The 25998-nt window shown below is 46.4% G+C and overlaps 1 protein-coding gene across 1 annotated transcript in view; it reads right to left on the reverse strand.

The window, feature by feature from the left end:
* The window catches only part of SMOX (spermine oxidase), a 49937-nt gene that overhangs the window by 6291 nt on the left and 17648 nt on the right, over window positions 1-25998 (reverse strand). Inside the window, exons 2-5 of the mRNA XM_058838390.1 lie at window positions 17293-17527; window positions 13331-13557; window positions 5263-5436; window positions 1771-2470 (exon numbers count right to left, since the gene is read on the reverse strand). Coding sequence (XP_058694373.1) covers window positions 1771-2470; window positions 5263-5436; window positions 13331-13557; window positions 17293-17500 — 1309 coding nt within the window. The 5' untranslated portion in view covers window positions 17501-17527. The remainder of the gene's footprint in view (window positions 1-1770; window positions 2471-5262; window positions 5437-13330; window positions 13558-17292; window positions 17528-25998) is intronic.

The raw sequence follows: 25998 nt of genomic DNA on the forward strand, positions 1-25998 counted from the left end.
AGAGGAACATCCAACACTCGCAAACAGTAACTGTGAAGAAGCCCAAGAAGGAAGAGGGACAGCAAACTCCCACGTGCCAAACTACAACAGACCTAAAGAGCCAAATTCCCACTGATGACTTGAAGTGGGTTTTGGAATTTTTTTATTTTTTTTTTTTAAATAGGCCTTAAGAAAGAAAAGCTGTATCAAACAAGGTTGTTTGTCCATTCAGCACTGCGACAACTTGGCCTGTGAGAGAAGAGCCTCCTGCTAAGCCTGTGTAGAGCAGCAGTTCCCTGCTGGGGTCAGGGGAAAGATGGCACACAGGGACTGATGTGACATGGGACATGGGGACACCCAACACCCCTGCACACCAACAGCTCAGGAGGCACAGCTGAAACAAGGATGCAGGCTTGGGCACTGAATCAGAGCTTTTGAATCCAGAGTCTCTACCCTACAGCTCCTGCAGAGAGTGGTAAAACCTCTTTTGGCTGTAGTCAGTTATGCAGAAGTCCTCAGATTCCAGGGATAAAGGTTCTTCACCCAGAGGTGCTGGAACAGGCTCCCCAAGGAATGGTCACAGCACCAAGCCTGTCTGAGCTCAAGAGGCATCTGGACAATGTTCTGAGGCACAAGGGGATTGCTGGAGCGTCCTGTGCAGGGCCAGCAGCTGGACATGATGATCCTGATGGGTCCCTTCCAACTCAGGACATCCTGTGATTCTGTGGCTCTCTGGATCTCCAAGTTGTTGGTAGCAAATGGTCAGTAAGGACAGGGGAAAGCTGCACTTGTGAAGGCAAATTTCTCCAGTTAGCTGGAGCTCCATGGACAAGAGGTAAGGTTGGAAACCCACTGGATGCTGAGATGGGGCTAACACCAGCTAGCAGGAAGATATGTATCATTTAATCACAGGAGCCATCTCTAAAACAGCATAAACCACATCTAATCCTGGAAGATGCTGCTCTTATAACTACTTGTAATTCTGTATAAATTCAAAAACCTTATTTCAAAACTGCTATTAAAGCCACCACCATTTCTTTCAGTGTTACTACCTTACACCTGCACTTGCATAGTGTCTCCCATCAGAGGATGTCAAAGACTCTCAGATACAAAAATCCCTTTTTTTGGTAAGGTGTGCGACCTCTAGAGAAGTGGCTGTGGACAAACTAAAGCCCAGAATCGAATCCAAGTATTACTGCTTTAAGTGATTTCATCTGGATTTTCTCAGTGTAATACACCTAAGATCTGCCTTGGTCCTACTGCTGCCCTTAAAGTGATGTGTGATCACAGAACACGAAATCTGGGAAGTCCAGGAAGGTTCCAGTGATGAACCCAGAAAATGGGAACTCTCAGTATCAATCAATTTTTTGAAATTTAGGCCATTGAGATTTCCATAGAGTTGACATTAAATGGAAGTCAAGGGTGTGATTCAACCACACCTCAGCTGATCTAAACAGGTTCAGCTTCTGACAGGGCTGTGATGCTCTCCACAGCTGAGATCAGCCCTCAGAGCCTGACAGCTTCAGCTGCTGCAGAGTTATTTGTGATTCAATAAAGCAGAGGATGTGGAATCCTCCAGCACTTCTGCCCACCACTTCCTGAGCTGGTTTATCAGCCCCTCTGTAAAAATAGCTCCCAGGCACACCCAAGCAGGAGCTATGCTGGAAGCACAGGCACATTCAAAGGGACACAAAATGCCAAAGAACTAAAAATGACTTTAAAGCATTTCCTTCCTCGTGGTTATTTGATCCCCCAGCCCCACGCTCCCTCTCCCACCAGAGCACAGCTGACCTGTAAATTTACGTAGCATTTCGGTGCAGGTTTCTGCCACAGTTTCATCATCACACTTCTCCATAATCAAAGCCTCTTCTCCACAGATCCAGCCACTGAGGACGTGGCCGTACCTCTCGGGAGGGTACAGCACATCGAAGCTGCAGATCTTCTTGTACCACAGCTCCTCGGGATAAGTCAAGCTCTCGCTCTCCGCCTCGTCTTCCCACACAAACTGGATGCTGTTGCATTCAGAGCTCCAGAAAGGCTCTTCAAACTCCAGGAAGATCTTGTCAGTGGTATTGATTCCCAGTTTCTCAATGGCCATCACCTTCTCCTCAGGCAGGCGGGGATGGAACAGGCTCTCGTGGCGCTTCTTCAAGACTCCCAGGGACACAGTCACAATGACGTGGTCAGCTGGGATGAACTCACAGTCCTCGCACTCTACGAAGACATTGGAGCCCTTGTTCTCCTCGGGGAGGTCACTGTTGTGGTCAGCCACCCTCTCAATCTCCTTGCTGACCGACTGGTTCCAGTGGATGCACTTGACCGGCTTGCGGAGCTGAATGACAGACTTGGGAATGGAGCGGGCCAGAATCTCCACGATTTTAATAAAACCACAAGGAATGACGTGATGGGCCCCGGGGATTTCGGTCCATTCCCCAAATTCACTCAGCGAGACTTCATCCATGCTGTGGGAGCTGCTCTCGCAGCTCTCTACCTAAGGAAAAGCAACACAAAAGCAACATTGCCACAGAGCAACTCCTTTAGCCACAGCACAGCTCTGCAAGGGCACAGAGGAGCTGTGTGAGAGTGCTGAATTCCACTCTGAAACCAGATTAGTTTTGCTAGTAAAGAAGTGCTTGGCCATAGGATCTGACAAAAATCAATCCTTAGCCTTTCTTGCAACCAGAGAAACCATTTTGTCATGGTAAAGAGTTTGAGTTGTATCATCCAGAGTGCAGAGACCAGAGGGCTGGAGCCCCTCTGATCTGCAGACAAGCTGAGAGCAGGGGCTGTTCAGCTTGGCAAAGAGAAAGCTGTGGAAAGACATCCTGCCACCTTTCAGTATCTAAAGGGGCTATAAAAGAGCTGGAGAGGAACTTTGGACAAGGCTGTGGAGTGACAGGGGAAAGAATTATGGCTTTAAACTGAGGGTCAAATTAAATTAGATATGAGGAATAAATTCTTCCTTGTGAGGGTGGGGAGGCCCTGGCACAGGTTGCCCAGAGAAGCTGTGGCTGCCACAGCCCCTGAAGTGTTCTCAAAGCCAGGTTGGACTGGGATAGTGGAAGGTGTCCCTGCCCATGGCAGGGGATGGAAATGGACAGTCTTTAAGGTCCCTTCCAACCCAAACCATTCTTTGAATCTATAATTCCATGATGTCTTTGCTTCTGCACAATTCTGGGTTAAAGTTCTGTTTTCTATCCTTTAAAATCCCCTGCAGTGGCCAGGGACCTCCTGTCTGCTGCTCCTACAGCAGAACCTGGAGCTGTGTTAATCAGATGCTCATTCCAGTGCTAATAAATGTTCCCATGAGGAGCCACATAAAACTTCTGGCAGCTATTTCTGCTGTCTGCAGCTTTCAGGCTGCTGTCAGTCAGCAATCAGCCAGCCAACAATCTGCCAGAGGCGAGAGGACCCGGCACTGAAGGAACTGAAGGAGACGGGAAAGGGAAATGCCAAGATGTGAGCCACGTGTGTTTGATGTGATTACCAAAGCTTTAGATCCATTAACCTGTTGGTTAATGTTTGTAGGAGTATTAGGCATAGCTGCAGCTCCCAACAATCCCTGGAACAAAGGCAGGATGTTTGGCCTGTCTTGTGATAAGCTTCTAATGATAATCCTGATGCACGGGACACAGCGATCTTAAAATCTTCGCATCACCGGAGTCACAATCGCTCGAACACTGTAATTCTCCCAGCATTTTAAGGAATATTACAGTTCCTTGCCTCACCCTTCGACCTATTTTCCAGGCCTTTCCACACTTTAATGACTGTGCTTGGGAGCCTGACAAGCCTAGACCATCTCCCTGCTGTGGAGCACCGTGGTGCAGAGCAGGAATCTCTGTGCTGGGACAAAGTGAACAAGTCAGGGTTGTGCCAGCAGCTCCCAGGCTGCTCCTGTGACTGCAGGGACAAACAGGTGCCTTCCCTGTCCTGGTCACTGCCTGATGACTCCAGTGGGGACTGACTGAAGACCCATCTCTGGACTGTGCTGTGGTTCTACCCCACCCAAGCATTTCCCAGCCCTCCCCCAGGGTCACACAACACAAAACCTGTGGCACACAGCAGGATCCCCGTCCTGCCTGGATGCTCCAACAGGACATTTCTCATTATGAAGTTAAACACTGGCTGCTGTTTGATTCTTTCAACCATGAAGGCAAAACGTCAGGGAGAAAAACAACCAACTACCAAGACTCTAACCCGAGACAGGTTAATCCCCACTCTGTCATCTGATAGTCTAAAGCATGAGAAGCTTTGTTGTTCTCAGGTATTTGCATGAGAAGGGATTTGCAAGACTTGCAGAAACAGCTCTGACTGCGGCAGCCTGGAGCAGGCACAGGAGAAACCTGTGAGGAACAGGAAACCCAGAGCTGTATCCAATGACTTAACCCTGTCTGCACGGGTGCTATTTTATGGGTAACACAGTAAATAACTGAGCTTTACGTGGCAGCTGTGGAGACACCCTGTGATAAAAGGTTTTGGGTGAGGATGGTGAGATATCAGGCTCAGGACACCAGGGTTCAAACCTCAGCTTTATCTCAAATCTCCTGTGAGACTCTTCAGGTCTTTACTCCTCTTTGGTTTAGCTTCCCACCTGAAAACAGTGAACACATGACAAAGTGCTGCTTGCCTGCCCTGCCTCATCTCAGAAGCTTTTAAGTCATTCTAAGTGAAATAAAAATGACTGATACATTTTACTCATGGAGTGCCTGATTCAGCATTAAGTCCTCATCCCACAGAGAACTCATTTAGCCAAGGCACCAAGGAGATAAAAAGAACTATGGAAGCCATGTGGAAAGCTGGGTTTATACAATTTATCTTGAATTTTATTGCTTTACCTTCAAAATGCTTCTGGGGATTTCTTCAGCAAATTACTAGTATCAAAGTTACATTTCTTCTGGTCTCTGAGAGGTAAAAAACACTCAGGCAGGATCAGGGGGTGCAGGTGTAAGCCACAAGATAAGACATTACTAAAAAACCTGATAATAGAGTAGCTTCAGATGGTAAAAAAAACCCAAACTAAATCAGAAAATTTAACAAGGCCTAGGAAAGCCACTTCTATGAAGAAAACTGGGGGTTTAAGGCAAGAAAAAGAAAAAAAAGGAGTAAAGGCATTTTTCCTTGCAGCCCACTGTCAAAAAGTTGTCAATAGAAACACAAACAGCAAGAGAGCACAAAAAGCAATTTCCAGGGCTGTGTAGGGCTCAGCCAGGTGCCTGAGGTTCAGAATTTGTTTTGCTCCTACCTTAAACAAAAAGAAAACACCCCAATGATGTGCACACATACCTTCAGGTACTGCTGGATCATGGCCAGTTTCAACCTCTTGACGGCCTCCGTGTCATCCGGGTCGGCCTTGACGCGTTTGCGCACGACGTCCCGTGTGAAAACGCCCACACTGTTCTGGCTCTCAGCATTGACTGGTTTACCTCGTTGGAAGAACTCCTGAGTCAGGTTATAGACCTGCCAGAGACAGGACATGAGGATGGGCCACGGGATTCTCAGCAGGATGTTCCTACATCTGTCCCAACCCAGCGCATTCAGATCACCTCCTCATCCTCCCAGCAGAACCCACGTCCTTGCTCACATCCGCCAAAAAGCACCAGATCTCCTCCCACCTCTGTGTCCCAGGTGCAATCCCAGGTTGCTCTAATCTGAAACCAGCCCTTCCAGCCTCTCCATTATTTAGAAGGAATCCACCAGAGTGGGGTGAGTTCAGTTTCTCAGTTGTTTTCCTGCTGTCCCATGAAATTAGGAAGCAACAAACAGCAAAGGAATTCTGTATGCACACACCTTACTTGAGCACAGGACAGGAAGAAATCCATGGAAAACTGACATCTCTAGAGCCCCTCACCAGGAGCCACAAGAAAAATCCTTTGTAACAAATCACTCTTCTTTGAAGGTATTTCCTGGTGGTTTTTAACCCCAGTTTTCCATACAAGCTACTTAAAGGCAAGGAAACACCATCCACCTCGGACCTTCTGCTTGGGGCTGCCTGGGATAACTTGTATTTCTACCTAAAATACTGCCAGAAGAGCCTGCAATTGCATCATGGCTCTTCCTTTCTATGGGAAAAAAAAAAAAACCTCAAGAGGAATCTTTTAACACAGGAAAGCTTTCAAGAGATGCCTCTCAGAAATGCAGCACATCCCATTAATGACTTGTTTGTCCAGAATGTGTCCCCTTCTCATTCACATCAAGCCACAGGGTGCACAATATACAAGCACAAGGGATATCCCTGCTTACAGAGTTTTTCCTGTCAAAGATGGTTTGAATACAGTTTATGATCGTTTTTTGGAGACAGATTTGGATGTGTCAAGAAGTTAAAGTCTACAGTAAATATCTGGTACAAAGCTGGTGAAACTGTGGCAGCTTTGCCTTCACTGAGCTCCTGGAGCTTCCCATTCCCTGCTTATAGGGCTAATCCACCATGGTTTATGTTCTTCCCACTCCAGTTTTCCTCAAGAGCTTGATTTTATCTTGGGTTTTAGGAATAAAGTGAATTTGAGGAGGCAAAATAGAGGGAGGAAGAGGAAAGGGAGGAGGATAAACACACTGCAGTGGTAGGAATAAGAGGGAGGAGGTCTCTGAGCGAATGGAGGAAGGTGAGTTGACAAGTAAGGGATGAGAAGGAAATTGAAGAAAGTAAGTGGAAGAATGGAAAAAAAAAAGGGGGATGAAAAATAAACTATAAAACAGAGAAGAAACAATCAAAAGGAAAATGAGTGGGACTGGAGAAGACAGAAGAGAATTGCAGACACTGCCTGGGACACGGCCATTCCAAGGAGGTTCCCAGAAAAAAGGTTGGGGCCCAACACCCTGTATCAAACAAAGGCTTCAGCAAAGGAAACTTTGGCAGTTCCAGCATCCCCTGGTTCTCAGGTCCGTGGATTTCTGAGGCCACAAGCACTTGCAGCAGGTCTGGGCTGCACAGACCTTGCGTCAGCACAAACAGCTCGGCTTTCATAAGCTGATTGAGCTCTGTAAGCAGATAACACACTCACAGGACAAGCAAAGCCCTGCTAAAACCCAGCCACCACTTGGCCCACAGGAGAAGTGAGCCTGACTATGGTTTTGTTAACCATTATATTCCTCACCACCCCACAGGGAGGGGAGCAGGAAGGCCCAAGAGTTCTCTGTGCTGTAACCATCAAGGAAAGTCTTTCCTGGAGGTGCCATCCCATAGATCAGACAGCAGGTAAGTTCAATCACATCAGGATTTCTTATTTCTCCTGTTATTTCCTTGCTTTTCAAGTTCAAGAAGCATTTGGACAACACCCTCAGGCACAAGGTGTGATTTTGGGGGTTTTCCTGTGCAGGCCCAGGAGCTGAACTTGATGAACCTCCTAAGTCACTTCCATCTCAGGATATTCTGATTCTTGGGGGTGCTGAACCATCTGAGGAAGAACAGGAGGCAAAGCTGCTGCAGACAAGAAGCAAAAGGAGAAACAACAGCAGGTCCAACATTGAGAGATATAGTGTCAGAATAAATGAATGAAAAAGATGCTCAGAATGTATGTTTTAATGAACATGGGCAGCAAACACATCCTGTAAAAGAAGGTATGGAAAAGCTTCACTAGGACACCTCATTTAAGGCAGATTTCCAATGAAGCAGGAGCAGAATTGTGCTGTCTGAAGTTGGAATTCTCCAGGCTTTCCTTCCCCAGATGGGGAAAGCATTGTCATTCCTATGGGATCACCACCGGGGTCACTGGGAACAGGCACTTGTAATATCTGAGAACCCACATACTCCTACAATCATTTCAGCATTTCAGCAGCAGGGTTCCTGAGACAGTAGAAATGGGCCTTCCCTCAAAGATCCTGGGGAAAGGTAACAACAAGAACGACCTGAAAGATTCTGCTGATTTTCTAGTTAACCCTTCAAAACCTCCCTGCATCCAAACCAGAGTTCCATGTCCAGCAGCAAGGAGAGCTACACCTCAGACAGTCCAGACAACCTTTGCTTTTCTATTGTCACACACCTGATACAAACAAGGAGCAAAACCAAAGGACAGACTGCATCAACTCCCATCTCTTACCACTGGTAATCTCACATCCCAGCAGGATGACCTAAACATTTCTCACTCTAAAGCTCCCCTGGGCTGGGACAGAACAAGTGGCCCTGGAAGCCTGTCTGAAAAAACAGAAGTAAAAGACAGAACATCTCAAGTAACCATTCATTCTAAGCAGTTTTCCTTCCCTCATTCTGAAGGTTTGCACAGAATCCTCCAGGGAATTCACAGAATCATGGAATGGTTTGGGTTGGAAGGAGCCTTAAAGCCCATCCAGTAAGGGACACCTTCCACTATCCCAGGTTGCTCCAAGCTCTATCCAATGTATCCTTGGACACTTCCAGGGATCCAGGGGCAGCCACAGCTTCTCTGGGCAACCTGTGCCAGGGCTTCCCCACCCTCACACGAAAGAATTTGTTACCAATATCCCATCTAACCCTGACCTCTGGCAGTGGGAAGCCATTCCCCTTGTCCTGTTATTCCATCCCTTGCCCAAAGTCCCTCTCCAGCTCTCTTGGAACCCCTTCAGGCACTGGAAGGTCTCCCTGGAGCTTTCTCTTCTCCATCCTGAACAACCCCAACTCCCTGGGTCTGCAAGACAGAAGGGGTTGAAGGTAAGAAATTAAAAAGTGTTTAATTGAATGTCCACAGTCCTGAAACAGTTTCACTTCATCTTCCACCTTCTGTCTTCTTTCTGATCAGCTTTGGGGCATCCCACATGTGCAGGGAACGTGGATTCCAGCAGGGATGTCCCCTCTGTTACCTACAGGCTTCCTCTTCCACGTGTTTATTTACTACCTACGTGCTCCTCCACCACAGGAAAAGGCAGTTTCTTAGGAAGAACAAAGCTAAATAAAGAAGTTTCTCCGTACTGAAGGAGGTCAGGAAAGCACATCCCCATCCACACTCCTTCCTGTCAGCGCCGCTGACGATGCCCAGCATTGTCTTTTTCTCACTTGGCTTAAAAACTGCTGTGACTTAATCCCTGTCCAGTAAAAAGCCCCAACGGAGATAGGGCTGTGCTGTTCCCAGGCCAGACATCTGTCAGTGCAATAGAGGCAGGGAGGGAACGGTGACTCTCGGTGGCCCTTTGGTCCTGCTTTCCATGATAACTGCAAGGCAAGGCACTGCAGCTTAATTGGGGATGGCAGGAAGCCCAGCACGGGGTGAGGGATGGAAAACCTTGTCATTCTTTGGCTGCATCCCTCCCCCAGAAGCTGTTGCAGCACACACGAGAAAGCTGACAGATAACAAGGCCATTAATTAGCTGATTGTTAAAGCGAGGGTTCCTGGGAAGCAGCTCTTCAGGGACTGTATCCTTGCTGAAAAGCTGAAGTAAAAGCAGGCACTTTTCCTAAATCAGGCTGGTGAGGGACTGTGTGATTTTTCAGCTGCATTTAACCTGTCCAGCTTACCACTTCCTTCCCACTTTCCACTAATACCTGGGAATCGGCTTTAAATACCTCTCTGGAAAGGGAAACGAGGACTTAGTGGAGACAGAGGAACAACTCTGAGATAAAACTGTCCCTGTTCACATTTTCTGAGGAGTTGTACACACACACAGACCCCAGAGGTGCAGACATCACTGTCAGAGGTCCCACTCTGGCCATTTTCCTGAGAGTCATGCAGATGTGGCATAATCAAGAGCCAAAATCCTCTCCTAGCCCCAGGATTCCCCCAGTTATCCTAAAAGGAATGGAGAGGAAGGTGGGAAGATTACACAAATAGATGATGTGGGCATCACACCTTGGGGAACCTCCCGGTGCTGGTGCCTCCTTCCTTTTGGAGACTGACCAAACGGAGTGACAGTGACCCTGAGCAGTGCCAGCCCCACACAGCAAAGAAGGACAATCCTGAAAGTCCTGCCCCATCTCGTGGTGCTTCCCTTGGCAATGTGTGGCTGGAAATCCAGGTGGATGCTCTGCAGGACTGGAGACCTTCCTTGAAGGCACTGCTCTCCTTCCACAAGGAGAATTCAGGTCACCTCAGTCACAAACTCATGACAGATCCTGACTGACCCCAGTGCAGGGCAACAGCCTCTTCTAAGGAACTTTCTGCTGGAGAAATGAAGAGCTGAGCAGTCTTCAAGCAGTCTCTGCTCCGCTTCCTTGTAACCAAATAAAGGCTTCTGTGAGACATCCCTACAGCTATTAAAAATTCAGGCTACTGCAAACAAAAAAGCAGCAAAACTTGTATTGAGGTAGAAGCAGCCAGCCAAAAAAGATTGGATAAGTGCCTGGAAAAAGCCTAAGGACTTTCCAGATGAATTAGTGAGGCAAAGCACTGGAGGTACAGGGGTGCTTTGCCTATCACTCCAGGAAAATTCAGACTTTGCCTTGCTAAAATCCAGTTTCAGAGACTCCACGTGACCGAGTGAAATTCAAGGGAGACCCCCTGCACTATGAATTCCCTACAATTTGGTGTCCAGATGACAAGCTAACCAGGGCTAGAGAGACCCAGATGGAGAAGCAGGGCTGAAGGCGCAGGCTGGAGCCCCAGCAGCAGCTGCAGGGAAAGCCAGGCAGGGTGTGAGCGTGTGGGGACCGAGCCAGCTGTGCCTTTGGAACGGCGACAAATTTAGCCCTGCTCATTCAGGAACACATTTTCCACTGTTCATGCCAGTCCTACATCCCTGATTAGGCTCTGCATCCATCATGGGTTGCTGGCTGTTTTGTGGGGGGTTCTGTCTTTTCAGCTCAGGACAGGGTGTGTCACAGCCTTGGCTATCTCAGCCTCCTCTGAAGGGATGAGATGACATGATGGTGGGATTGCAGTGAAAACCTGAGGAGCCCCTATGAGACAAGGGAAGACCCTGACACCAGATTTAATGATCTGTAAGGTGACTTTTTATCCTGGACAACTTGAAAATGCTTTAACAAAACCAATCATAAAACCTACCTCCCAAAATAAAAGAAACCAGAGATGCAGAACTGAAAATTCCTGTTGTTCCTCCCCAACATTCATTTCACCACCAGTTAAAGCAACAGAACTTTGGCCAAAAAACAGAAAAAAAAAAAAAAAAGAGAAGAAATAAACTCTAATGAACATGCAAAAAAACCCCCCACAGAATCACAGAATAATTTGGGTTGGAAAGGACATTGAGGATTGTATTGTTCCAACCCCCCTGCCATGGGTAGGGCCATCTTCCATTAGACCAAACTGATCCAAGCCACATCCAGCCTGGCCTCGGACACTTCCAGGGATCCAGGGGCAGCCACAGCTTCTCTGGGCACCCTGTGCCAGGGCCTCACCACTCTCACAGTACTGCTGGGGAAGTAGGGACACCACAAAACACAAACCAGAAATGTCCCTGCCAGAGTCAGCATGTGTGGAACTCATGCTCTTTAAAGTGCCCCCTGCACTTTATGCCAGAGGAAGACGTCCCCAAAGCCACACACCTGCTGCACTTGCTCCTGGGCACTTGTATTTCCTACAGCCTTTTTAACTGTGTATTTTTATGAAATCACATAGCTCACCTGAATTCTCACCTTTCCTAAGCAGAGCAGGGAATAAACCACAGCCAAATGTCTTAAATCAGTACAGATCCTCCAGCCTGGCACCCCAAAGAGGCTGGGGCAAGCAGCTCAACAAAACCATGAGCTGCTCCTGCAAGAAATTCCAGCAGGCTCTGGAGGAAGGCAGAGAAAGCCCCTCCCAGCAAGAGCAATTAAGGGGCTGGCTGATGTCCCCTGCTTGGCTCCAGCTGTCCCTTACATATTTTTTATCGCCAGGAGTGGCTGCAGACATTTTTACAGGCCATAAACGTGAAAGCCTTTTCTGTCTCCTAGAGATAAAGATATCCTGTGGCAATGATAAGCTAATTAGGTGTTGTGTAAAGAAGATTAACTTTTAATGTGCTGTTCTCTCATGTCACTGGCTGCCCCTTTCTCTCCCCTTTAAAAGAAAGGGTAGATTTACCAAATTAATCATTTCCAAAACACTGGTACCTTGTTATGGCCTTTATCTTACCGGGTTTATCTCAAAGCTAAGTGGCTCTCATCTTTGTATTCCCTCCTCATTTTGGAGTCTGCCTTCCCTTTGCTGGAGATTTTCCTATCATCTTCCAGACAGGATGATCACCAAGCCCTGCATGCAGTTTGGCAGTGTTCCATTTACATAAATAATGCTGTCACTGCAGTATTTTCATTTACTCTTTCTAGCCCCAGTTGCTGTTAATCTTCCTCCACACACATCTCACCTGTCTTTCATCCCTGCCTGGAAAAATTCTTGTTAGTTTTTTAATTCAGCAACATGAAAAATTGTTCAGATGAGTTATATCCACCCACATTTGTCCAAGACGTTGCCCACAGGTTGACAAATCCTCCCCACAATGAGATTTCTTTGAAATTCCTACTAACTCCTCCCTAAAACTGAAAGGATTTTGTGCCATGCCATCACCCATTCCAGTTCAGAAAACACAGGACAGTGCCAAAAACCTTTTTCAAATGAAACAAAATCCCTTTTTCTGCTCCCCACCCAATTCTTGATAATTCTTTACAGGCTACAGTGACTTTTCTAATGCTCCCAGACATATTTTTAAACAAAGTATGCAAGAGTAACCTGAATCTAGTGAGTGTTCAGCCAAGAGTCAAATACTGAAGTTTGCTGTCAGATGAAAATCTGAAGGTTTTAGGCACGGCTACAGCCTGATGAAAATACTCATGTTTTGCTCCATTTTCTACAACCCACTGAGAGATCACATTACCTGGAGGGCCAGACAGTCTGCACCAACCCCTCCAAATGTACTTCACAAGCAACATCGAAAAAATGTGGGGAATAATTATAATTAACTTTGGCAAGCAAAAGAGTTAAAATAACCTTCAACTGAAGTCAATGCTGGTCTGAATCTCCCAGAAAAGATGTTTCTTTCCTTCTGATGCAAAAAAATCTCCAATTCCTATGATACTGCACTGACTTTGGCACACCACACAGCACTTCATAGTATTTATAACCAATAAAAAGTCACAGGGATACAATATTTAGTTGGTTGTTGCTAAGGTTTTGCTTTTACTTTGTTTAGCAATTTGATCCCTCTACTACTCTTTTAATTAAGTAGCAACTTTCTCCAGCAAATTACTGGATCTCCCCAGAAATAGTTGCTGGAAGTGATTAAATAGATGACAAATGTGGAAAGATTGTTCTTCCCCACCACAGAGAGTTAACCCCACATCAGGGACAAATGGGGCACAGTGAAGCAGATGAGAGAAAACTTAAAGTTCATTTTTTTTCCAAAGAAATTAAAAGACATCACTGTTTTTCTACCTTTGCCCTGGAATGTTCTAACTGCCAAGGGGTCTCGGTGTTCCAGGCAAATCTACCACTTGACAAAGCAGCTGGACACCAACCTCGTTGTATAAATCACTGAATTCTTCAACCACATCTTTCGGGATCCTCTGCCCGCTGTTGGTGAGGTGATAAGCCACCCCATTCTTGGAGTAAAGACTGATCCGCCCAACGCTCCTCTCGCTGTCAGTGGTCTCTTCGAGCAAACCATTGTCTTCTGCTAGATGATAGACTGGGTTTCCATGTGAACCATGAATCCACGTAGCTCCCAGTTCAAAAGTGGCATGCCCTGCAGGAGAGGAAGCCAAGCAAACTGGTTAGAGAAGCCTGATTTCCTGAAAGCTTCTCCCGCTCAACCCTGAATAAAATGTGCACAGAATTGCCCGAGGACAGCACATGTTTGAACACCCCTGAAAGGAGTTTCCAACATTCTTCAGACTGGTCCTCTGGGATACAGGTTTGGGTATTGCCAGAAGGATGAGATGTTGCAATAAAGATCCATCACAATGACACAACTCTGATATTTCAGGAGAAATTCAGCCCTTCTCAGCTCCCAGTTCTCACCACGGTTGTTGCCAGCAGGGAGATATAGGAAAATGTGGATAGCAACATTGGCCTGAATACTGAACCTTGTCCTGTGACTAAAAATGGTTGTTATTTACAAATACACCTCAGATTAACTGCAATAAAACATGCATTTCCATTCCCCAAATGAGTAAATAGGCTGTATTTTATTATTTATGCCTTTGGAGATTTATATATCTCAGGTTCTTTAAAAAGAGCTACCAACAGGCTAAACACCAAAAGCGTTTTGTATTCATCACCTGTACTCTCTGCCTGAAGAACACAAAGAGTTTGGTCAGCCCCACTCTCCCCAACCCTTACAACTATTAGGATTTGCACCAGGGCTTTGTCCCTCCCAAATCCAGCACTGCCAGACTGGGCTGAGAGCATAAGGGGATGCCCAGCAGCTGAAAGGAGGTGCTAAAAATAAACTTGGGTCGTGCCTTCCCCCCATATTTTGACAGATTCTCAGAAGGCCAAAGCTGTTTTGAAGTCTGACAAAGCTGGGCATCTCCCAGCATCTCCCAGTGGTGTGGGAATGTCTGATAAAGCAGGGAAGTTAACAGGATCCTGCCTGATGAAGAAAGGTTGGTGCAGTTCCCAGCTATCATTTGCTGTTTAACATGTAAATGTATGCTCAGACAGAGAGGCACTGCAGCACTGAGCTGTGCTGCAGTCAGGTTTAAAGGGTGAAAGCTCCAAGGAATGTTGTTTCCTGGCTGAGCCCCTGTCTCTGAGGGAAGCTCCACGGATCTCATCTTCCAAGCAGCCCCTTTGCCAGTGAGAGCCATAATGACTGCACTTCAAAACCTGCAATACACAAACATGAACACTTCAGGTGCCACCGACTCCAGTGCACCCCAGAGCACCCAGCCAGGTGCAAATGACCTCTGGCAGCCAAAGGCAGAGAGCTCATCAATATTGCAAGTGGCAGTCCCCTGGTTAATGCAACCCTCCTGCAACTCTCAGCCCATGCCAGCAGCAGCAGGAATGCTCCTGCTCTAGGGCAGCAATCCTGCTGGAGACACCTGATCTTTGAAAGAAAACAATTTGCCAGCAGGTCCTGCTGCTGCCTTAGTGCTTGGTGACAGTGATGATGTGCTCCACGTTCTCCTGTTTAGCTGTGTGGAATGTAATCAAATACCAACAAATTAAAAACTAATTCTTGCCTGTAATGTTCATGCTCACTATCATCACTACCAAGTAGATAAGCCACGTCTTACCAGTTGTAAGTTAAATGATTGTTATTTAAAAGTGTAAAATTAAATCAATTTCTTCTAAACAGACAGCAAATTTACTTTCAGGGCCTTAGGGAATTTTAGGTTCAATAATAATCTACTTGGAGTGGATCATCCATATGACAAAAAAAACAGAGAAACACAGATTGTACATCAAGCCTTCTGGATAGGGATGGCAACTTTCACATTTCCCTTTGCAGCCCTGGCTATTTCTTGGGTATCCTGTTGTGAAATAGCTGCAGTGGATACAGATGTTATAGGTCATGTGCAGGAAACACACAATGCAACAGCACACAAACCCTGAGTTTCACTTGTTCTAAAATCAAACCTCTGAATATCCAAATTATTCCCCTGGGCTAAGAAGAAACAGCCTGTGTACTTAAGGGGAAATACTGTCCCCTACAAGATGTGGCTGAGTGAGGGGGAAGGATTCAGATATAACCCTGAGAAGGTGCCACAATGCCACAGAATGGTCTGAGGTTTAGAAGGCACCTTAAAATCATCTCATTCCAGCCCCTGCCATGGGCAGGGGAGACCTTCCAGTAGCCCAGGTGGCTCCAAGCCCTGCCCTACCTGGCCTTGGACACTTCCAGGGATCCAGGGGCAGCCACAGCTGCTCTGGACACTCTGTGCCAGGGCCTCACCACCCTCACAGGAAAGAATTTCTTCCTAATTAGTAGCCCTGCTGAAATTTAAAGCATATCTTTAGTGAAGTGTGCAGACAGGAGAGAGGCCAGAGCCAGAACACAGATCCACCTTGGCAGAGAACTGCAGCCCACACCCACACAAGGCAACCTTGAGAGCTTGCAGAAGAAAAGACAGTTTGTAGTTTTAAAAAAATTATCAAAATACTGAGATTTTGGATGCCAGCCTCTGCTCTGCAACTAACAGTTACATCTACAAACTCTGAGATGGCCTCCAGAGTGAAACACCTGCTCTCATCTCCTGTTAATTAAGAGGTGCTAATGAGGAGGAGGTGGATTCCCAGCAAAGGCAAAGATGTGAGTTACTGAAGGTGGGCAAAGATAACAGAATCAGTCTCCATACTAAAACACCAAAACTATTTCACAGGTGCACTGGGAGAATGATCTGTTGCTCCCCAAAGATTTCAGCTCTTTCACACTTCCCTCCTCTCACAGGCATGATCCAGGATATTTTTAATACAGCAGACTGTGAGTAAAGGACACACTTCCCATCCTAACCTCTATGCCAAGTCTCAGCAGAATGTAAAGTGCCCTACTCAAACCCCTGGAGATTAGATTTTTCCGACTGCATTTCCATTGGTTTCCCTTCTGCAAGTTCACAGGAGGCTGCTGTTTATTTACTGTGTTGAGTTTACCGAGTAAGACAGTAAGTGATGTAAGCACCTAAGAAATAAAAGGAAAGCAGGGCAGCAAGAGGGCAAAGGTAATAGCCAGAGTGGGATCAAAACCAGAATTAGTTAACTGAAATCAGGAAAGCAATTCAGGAAGAGCTGAGAGCTTTAAGCCTCCTGCAGAGAAAAAACAGGCAATGTCCTTCAGGATACCAGGAAAAGCTTCAGTGACTCCTGTGCTGCGAAGCACAACGGTTGTTCCAGGAGTTTTGCCTGTAGAAATTTTAAAATTGACCTGGCATTCAAATATCCAGAGTCTGCACCTTTATTACACACTAAGAAAGGAGGCTGCAAAGGTAGGAAAGCTGAAAATCAGGATAAAGGGATACATTGAAGATGTTTTTCCAGCAGTCTGATTCCCGGTGGGTAGCGCCCTACACAGTAAATTAGTTCTAAGGAAATGAATGGGGTTGTTTGTGAAGCAGAACAGCTCGGGGTTTCCCCTTTCCAAGGGCTCTAAGCCCTGAGAGACAGCCCTTCAACAGCCTGAGATTTACTGGCTGCTCCTGGGAAAGAGTCAAGCTGGAAAACCTGGGTGGAAACCGTCTGCATACAGCTACTCAATCACAGACCTGCTACACAGAGCTCTTCCTGTGCGAGAGAAAACAATCCCCCAAATCTTTTATTTCATGGAAACACAGGTTTGGAGCAGCCCTGGGTCAGAACTGAGGCACGAGACAGCACAGAACCACCCACCCACCCCAAGAGGTGCCCAAGAAATGATTTCCATATTTCCACTCCCGACACCGCCACACCTCAAACCATTTTGCAGCGCGCAAAGCCCCATTTCCACAGTTAATCTGACCTCGTGGCCACACAAATGCCAGCAGCAGCCCCCTGCTCTCACCGAGTTGGACGCTCTGCACGCGGCCCCCGATGCGGTCGGTCGCCTCGAGGACTGTTACATCCGTGAATCCGCTTTCCAGGAGCGCCTTGGCTGCCGACAGGCCCGCGAGCCCAGCACCGATCACGACTATTCGAGGCTGTCGCTTTCTCCGTAGGCCACTACTAAGAGGATCATCCGTGCTGTCTGCAGATATTTCACAACTTTGCATGCCGTCCAAGCTCTCTTTCTAAGGAACCTGTGGGAGGAAGCAGACAGGTGTGTTCAGGGAGCTCAGATCCAGCTTATCCTCCGCAGTTAAAAGGATCAAAAATTAAGAAGACCAGTGGAAAAGAAAAACTTGGTGAATTAGACCCAGCCTTCAACATGGGATGGCACAGAAAGGATAACTGAGGTCAAGCTGGGATGCAAAACAACTTTTTAGCCCGGAGCACCAAGAAGTCCAGAAATCTCCACCCTTTCATGCCATGTAGACTATTTCCAAACAAATCAAAGGACTTTCAAACTCCCATCTTTTTATATAACCTCCAAAAGTGGTAATTTTGTGGTGAAGACTTTTAGAAGAAAGAGAACCACGTCCCCAGTGCTGACAAGCTCCACAACCCAGCAATGAAGCTCCACAACCCAGCAATGAAGCTCCACTTTGCCACTGTGGCAACCACAAAGCCTGAATTTCAGATCCTCTAAGTAGTGGAGGAGGTAAGGAGGATTTAGCTCAAAGCAAGGAAATCGGATCTCAAACCAGCCATTACAGAATGTTTCAAGTGATCAAAGTCAACAAGGGCCAGTCCAAAATTTCACAAAATGTAGCCCCTGGAGCCAACACTGTCCTGCCACATCAGGGTCAGCCTCAGGCTTAGATGAGGAGAGGTTCAAACCCACACCAGTCCTGACTAGTCCAAATCTACCCAAATCTCCACCTACCAAGATATCCAACTGCTCCTCCAAGCCAGACCCTGTTTTCCTTTGCAAACTCCTAGAAGACACCTTTTAACTGCTATCTACCCTTATTTCCCAGGTCCCATCACATCATTTTAGTAGGTGGGACCATGGCCTGAGCCCATGGTTAAGGTTCAGCCCTGACCAGGGATGACCAGTGTGGGATGTCTTTATTCACAAAAGCCAGTGTGTATTTAACTGGTTCTGGGTGGTTCACACCCGCCCTCAGGAACACAAAGAACAGGCTGCAGAGATTCCTACCCCTCCAGACCTGAGCTGACCTAAGTCCCAACTTGCAAAGAATAAACAACAGCCCAGGATTTATCAGCCCTGGAATCAGCTGATGCCCAGTGATTTGGATAAAGCATACACACAGTTCTTGCCTCCTCCTCCTCCCACCCCCAAACAGAGATATCCAAGGAGCTCGCAGTGTGCTGCCTCTACCTGTTGCCAAGATGCTGGATATCCATTCTGAGTTCCTCCTCAGTTTTCCCAACATCTGGCCACTGACAAAGATTCCTACTCCTCTCTTCCATCACCAGAAGGGTCGACTTAAAACACTGCTGGCCTACTGCAGTATACGATCACAGGAACTAATGAAGCACAAAGCAAACAGCAGTTTCATTTGGACAGTCCCTTTTTCTCCAAGATTTTAAAGAATTTATGTGTGTTGACCAAGCAAAATTCGCTCTCTGTAAGGGAGCTGACACCAGAGTGCAGCTGGCAGGGATTTAGGCAGTGGTATGAAGAGGAGAGTGGTCCCACTGGAGCTCCGATAACTCTTTTGAAAATGTTTGGTTTCAACTGAAACAGCTTCAGCTTAATCCACCCTTCTGTGGACTCACCTGCAAGAGGGATTAGCACAGTGTGTGCAAACTCTGATTCTGCCACTGCAGCTTGTCCCAGCCAGCCCTGCATCAGTTCCAACTGCCACTGCAGCAGCTTCCAACGGCCACAGCCCAACAGAACACAGATCATAGAATTCTCATGGATCCCATTCCCATCCCCTGCCATGGCCAGGGACACCTTCCACAAGCCCAGGGTGTTCCAAGCCCTGTCCAGCCTGGCCTTGGACACTTCCAGGGATCCAGGGGCAGCCACAGCTGCTCTGGGCACCCTGTGCCAGGGCCTGCCCACCCTCACAGGTAAGACTTTCACCATAATATCCAATCTAAAGCTCTCTCCAGTTTAAAACTGTTCCCTCCTTGTCCTGTCACTGTCTGCCTGTGTAAAACGTCACTCTCTGTCATTTTTGTAAGTCCCCTTTAGGCCCTGCAAGGGGTTCTGAGCTCTCCCTGGAGCCTTTCCTTTTCCAGGTGAGCACCCCCAGCTCTCCCAGCCTGGCTCCAGAGCAGAGGGGCTCCAACCCTTGCAGCATCTCCATGGCCTCCTCCAGACTCAGTTGAGCTCCACACCCCTCTGATGTTGCGGGTCCCAGCACTGCAGGTGGGGTCTCACTAGGGCAGAACAGAAGGGGAGAATTCCCTCCCACAGACATTCTATAACTCTCTCCCTTTCTCATTCTCCTGGTACCACTTCGATCCATGTATTTTCATTGCCACAGTACAGGAACTTCTTTTCTGCCACCTATAGCCGGTAGAAACTGAAGGGGTTTAGCTCAGTTTTTTAAGCACAGCTTTCCTAATCCTGGTTTTGGCAAGCTCCTGTGAATTCTTTACATGAAAGCTCCACGAAAAATGGTTTTCCCTCTGTTCTTTTTTACTTTTTTATTTTAATACTGGATTAGGTGACCTGTCTAGACAGATGAGAAAATAACAGGGTATTTTGTGTGTACAGAACCCTGATCTGGAAACCACCCTTAATTAGCCAACAACCTGTACCATACGATCAGCAGGGAAAGGCAATTAAAATTTAGCAAAAGCTTGAGTTTTCCAACCATGATCCACATTCCACAGTGGAATGAACAGGTGATACAAATACAGGAAGCCCCCACTACACTTTACTTCAGTATCAATTATTCCTTCTGGTAGAATCATGAGTGAGACAAGCAGGTAAAACACAGCTCACTGTGTGCAGTGCTCTCCCTTCAGCACTTGCCAAGCCACCAGTCAGGGCCCGAGCCAGTGGGTATTACCAGGTTCTCTGACACAAAGACAGTTTGGCTTTTTACTTCTTCTTAATTGCCAAAAAGGGTTGGGTTTTTTTGGATTTTTGGATTTTTTTATTTTTGTTTTTTTCTCTTTTAATCACAGGGTAAGAAGTGTGTTGACTGTTGCACTGTGAATCTCTCTCAGACTGTAATTTTACTTTGTGTCCATCTAAGAGCAAGGGTAGCACTAAATCAGAGCTTCACTGAAAGTAAAATTCCCCTGCTTTGTCTTGCTTACAGCCTTCCTGTGACACAGCCAACAGGCACTGGTTACCCACAAGAAGAAAAATATCCAAATACACATCTTCCTTTTGTCTAAAACATGCAGCTTTGATCCTCTTAGCTCGTGTGCTGGTGTCTCACTCAGGATATTTTAATCACTTCTACTTCCAGACTTGCCCCCTTAATCCCTATCACCATTCTGTCCCTGACTCCTTAGGAGAAACTACTCTCCATTCATCCCCTCTCACTTTCCTTCATTCAAAGAAAAACAACAAACACCTTTTAAAAAATCCCTAAAACCAACCCCCCCCCAATAAAAACCCTCAACATAACCGCTGTTTTCCAGCAGACAAATTTTTACAAAAATGTATCTTCTAAGATGGGCATCATTCTACCAAGCCAGAATCATGGGCTTCCATTCCTGGCATTTGTACCTGCTACAAGTTCAGTGTGCTGACAATTTCATGATTTTTTTTCCCCATTGTTTTGCCAGTAAAACCTTGCAGGTCACAAGGAAGAAGTCAGAGAGAATTAAGGCAGTTCACAGCTGCCCTCCTTATTACAACAATACCCTCTGATCAGGCAATTCTTCCAGGACCCTTCAAAAAGGTCGCTAAAGCTCCAACTATTTAAAAATAGAAAACCAAAATAAACAAAAGCATTTCTCAAGGAAATCTGCTATTCTTAGCTCACCCAGCTACTCCTGTGGTAGTATTGTTGTAGCCCTGGTGACACAAAGACTTGGGCAGGGCAATGCTCTGGAAACAAGGCTTGGCTAAAGGTTGGTTGGGGTTTGGGGGTGGGTTTGGGGTTTTCCACTGGGATTGGTTAATCTTTAAAAAGTGACCTTCCTTCAGACTCTGTATCATGCAGCAGATTGTTATTTACCCATGAGCTGGGACTGCTGGCACTCCCAGACCAAATTCATGGTTATTCCAGTGGGACCCATCTCACCCATCATTATTTCAGGTGTGCATTTGTTGCCCACAGCCTTTCAGGGCATGGAGAGGAGGAGTGATCCATCCTGCTGACCTCTGGCATTCCTGTCTCAGCATGGCCAAGCTGAAAGGGAGCTTAGAGACAGTTTAAAACAGTCACCTGACCTTTCTGAGTGCTCTTAAATTGTGTTGAATCAACTGCCTTCACATAATCAAGTGTAACAGCCAGTCTGGAGGGTGAGAAATGCATCATCAACACAAACAAATTCCCTGCTGACCACAGAGACAAGCAGAAAAAATTACCAGAATCACTTTATTCCCTGTAGGTTTTTAGTTGATGAGAATTAAGCATCATCCCTAATCAGAAAGCTAAGCAATGATATTGCATGTGTTTGAAAGAAACTCAGATAAAAGCAACAAGAGTCAGTTGAAAGACTAAATGGAAGCACAAGAAATAAACACACTACTATTTCCTCATTATTTTAAGTGTAGCTATTCAAAATACTATCAACACATGAAGGGCCACTGCACACACATGTGTTTATAATGCAGGTTTGTCATCACAGCCTGAAAGTGTTTACAGAGAAAATTTGACACCAAATTAATTCAATCTAAGCAGAGACAAAGTGAGATTGAGAAACCAAGAGCAGAAGCTAGAAAAAAAATCACAACAAAAATAAAGTATCTAATTTTAACAGGGGCACTAATCAGCTGTTGAAATACTTTTCTCTAAAGACAGTGCAGATATTGGTTGAAGCTTTCAGCTCAGGAACCAATCTGTCATAAACATTTACACTCCAGTCCCAGCAGAAGACGGGGTTGTGGTGCTGGGAATTATCCTGCCAATTCAATGGAGATGGCCAGGTTTGAATTGCAAAACAAAATTTTATGGCCTTTGCACCTCAGGAATCTACCATGATGAAAACAGTAAAAAAACCCCATAATAATACCAACAAACTTTCTGGTCAAGAGTTTCAAACGCCTTTTTCCAATAGATGTAATAACCTCTATTATTTCATCAGCTGCATAAGGAAAAGTGTTTATTTAAAAGCACTGTTAGCTGAGCCCAAAGGCAAAAGTTCCATGACAGAAAGGTGACTTATTCAGCAGATATAAAGACACTGCAGTTGTTAGGCCATTAACTCATTACACAGCCCAGCACTGCTTGTACTGAGTGTGGCTGTAGTGAGTAACCCTCACCTAAGTAACTGTAATAACAATTTCCAATCACCATCTCTAATGCACCCTTTCCCCTAAGCTGAGCGAGAAGTGCTTGGAAGGATTATTCTGGTTGGAGCAATTTTATCTCCTTTAACACCTTTGCAGGTTTCAGACTCAGGCTGTTCCCTGGGCACAGGTCAGGACAGATCATATCTGTGAGCAGATACAGAACTGAAGTGGAAGGGATTTCTGGGCTGGCTCCAGCGCTGCCTGTCAATGCCTGCCCACGCCAAGCTGTGGTTCTCCTGGCACAACAAACAAGCATTTTGTAACCTCTCCCTCCTTCCTGCTTTCATCAGCCCTCTCAGACACAAGCACATTAATCCCTACTGCCTGTTATTTCAAGATGCTCTTTCCAAGCTCTCCATGCTGCAAACATGTCAAACTGGAAGATGTGTCTCTTTTTCCCCTTCTCCCTCCTTTTAACCCAGCAGGCTGTACGCCAAACTCACAACCCATTTCAAAATCACCATTTACACCCCTTCAGGAGTGTTATTAATTGATCCCAAGTCCCCCACATCAGTCAGACACAGGGGGTGACACCAGCCTGCTGTTCCAAGCTGCCTTTGTACAGGCGTTGTGCAAACACCAGCCTGGGCCAGCTGCATCTGCAGCTCCACAGGAGCACTGGAAGCAGACACACCTCATTTACTCAGAGCTGCAGGAGCAGGGTGATGCTCTACAGCCCTCCCTGTACATACCAGAGCCCTTCCCAAGCTCATAAACCTGTGTCACCGACAGTATTACACCACTGGGATCAAGATTAACTCATGTTACACCTGCTCATGCTGGCAGCTCACCTCCAGCTGCTGGGCTGACACCACCTGCAGTGGCACTTCCTCGTCAGCTTCGTGCTCAGCCTTTATCCAAGCCAGGATTTTAGTGTGAACAGGTGTGCTCAGCCTTTATCCAAGCCAGGATTTTAGTGTGAACAAGTTTGCCAGGTGAATTCAGCAGTCAGAACAAGTCACTCGGCCCCAGCCCAGTTCTGCTCCCCTCTTTTGCAGGCTGTGTGTAGGCAGAGACCTGTTCTTACAGCAACTGAAGTGTGGGTCAGAAAGGCTCTGCTCCAAGCAGGACCATCACCAGCATGGTCCCCTTGAAACAGTGTTTTCCAATACTTGAAATGTAGGAAACAGATGCAAAAATCCCTGCTTTTCCTATCAGTGAGAATTCATCCTCCCATCACCTCTTCCTGCCTGACCAGAGCAAAGAGCCTTGCAGACGCTGCATGGGGACACGTGAGCCTGAGTGAGCAATCCTGCCTGGTCTCTAGGTTTTGAGTGGAACATCTCCATCTCTGCAGCACCCTCTCTACTGCATCCCACACCATTTATCCTGTGTGCCTCATCTCTGCCCACCAGCCCTCATGATGGAATGATGACCATGCTCATCTTTCTCACCATGGTGGTACAAGGAACTCAGACTGACTAAAACAATCCAGCACTCCTGTGCCAAGAAGCAACTTGTGTCCTGCCTTGTGTTTCCACAGGCAGAACGTGAAATGAAGTGGTTTGATTTCCAGAGAGCTGCTGGAATTTATAGGGGTGCCTGTGAGAGAAAAACAAGTTGGAACTGAAGATAAATGTTACCATCCACTACAATTTATGCCTGTAAAAGCCCAAGGCATCAAGCATGGCTTGAGGCACTGAAAATACTGATCTTACATCAGCATCTACCAGCTCCATTTACAAATTACTGACCCACCCCAGTGCCTGACACACAGGGAGTGCAGGCTGGATCAGACATCAAGGAAGGAAAGGCATTAATGACACACCACGTGTACTCTTGGACAGCAGAGTGCCAAAATGCTTCCCGTTCTTCCCACACACCAAACCTGCGGCTCGCTCCCAAATCTCCTCAGCATTGGGTTTTCAAAGGCAACAGGGACTTTCAGGCTGGCTCTGTTTCCTCTGGACACATCCCAAAAGAGACAGGGAAATACAGCATTAACCTTTGCCTGTCCAAACTCAGGTCTCCTTTACTCTGAGAAGTTGACCTTACCAAGCCTTAATTTCACTTACCCCCTCACTCCCAGGAATATCCCCTCCCTTCATCTCAGGAGAGACAGGGCCATACTAAATTGTCTCCTCTTCCCAAGCTGGGAAGAAGATGTGCTTCTTCAGTGGACACAAAACAAATAACAAACTCTGTAAACTATTCCAAAAGTTATGAAGGAGAAGAAGGCCAAAGCTGGTGGATATTAAAGCCGAGGTCATCAGACATTATGGAGAATACAGGCTCCCACCACAGCACCACTCTGGGGTCCTGCACTGCTGGCCCAGAAAGTGAAGCAGAAATGTTTGAGTTCTTCAACAACAACAAAATATATTGTTCTGAGGAACGGTATTTTTTTGCAAGTATGATCCAGGACAGCCATCCCCTCTGCCTCTTTCCACAGCACCATCACCCAGGAAAAACACAGGGGGGAGGCAGAGAATAAACCAGAGCATTCAGAGAACCACTTAGGCCAAAACAGACCCTTAACCATGACATTTGACATTTCATAATTAACTCTGAATCACCAAAGATGATGGAAGAAGTTCCAGAATAAGACTTCTTTCAACTTTTGAGGCACCAGGCACCTCCTTTACCACTTGATTTTCCAGCAACACACTGAGTAGTCCCCAGAAACACTCGCCCCAAAATCATCTCCAAAATCACCATCTGGGAAAATCTCTGCACTGTTGAAGGTTTGAACAATATTAAAACAAAACCAAAAAAAAAAAAAAAGAAAAGAAAAAAAAAAGGGTCACTGGATGGTGCTTTTGATCAAGAAACCACTGCACATTTTTACCACTGTGATCCAACTTGTTTTAATGCCGGCAAATATCCCCTGAGTCAAATGAACTTGTTCAAAGCTGATTCACACCAAGGCTACTTTTTAAATTGGGTAGTTGTTGACAAGTAGAATATATTTAACAAGCCCCAAGCGTCTTGGCATGCAGTATAAAGACTTCCTATTATGAGCTGGGTTTTTTTTTAAAGGGAACATATGGGCAGAGCAGGTTGTCTGCCACAGGGCACTTCCATACAGTGCTTGGCACTGACAGAACTGCACAGATATCCAAAAAAATAAACCAAGGAACGTCACGCCAAGAACACAGGGGATGAATCACACCATTTAAAACTCGCTGATAAAATGCACCATTATGTGTTTTTCAAATCCTCCTCATCTGAGGGAAAAGAAATGAAAATAATTGTGTTCCTCTAGCTGAAGAGTACCGTGAGAAAGTGGCAGGCTCTGTGATGGGAGCAGCTAGGAAGGAACACACCTTG

This window comes from Poecile atricapillus, chromosome 4, assembly GCF_030490865.1.
Source record: "Poecile atricapillus isolate bPoeAtr1 chromosome 4, bPoeAtr1.hap1, whole genome shotgun sequence".
Lineage (NCBI taxonomy): Eukaryota > Metazoa > Chordata > Aves > Passeriformes > Paridae > Poecile > Poecile atricapillus.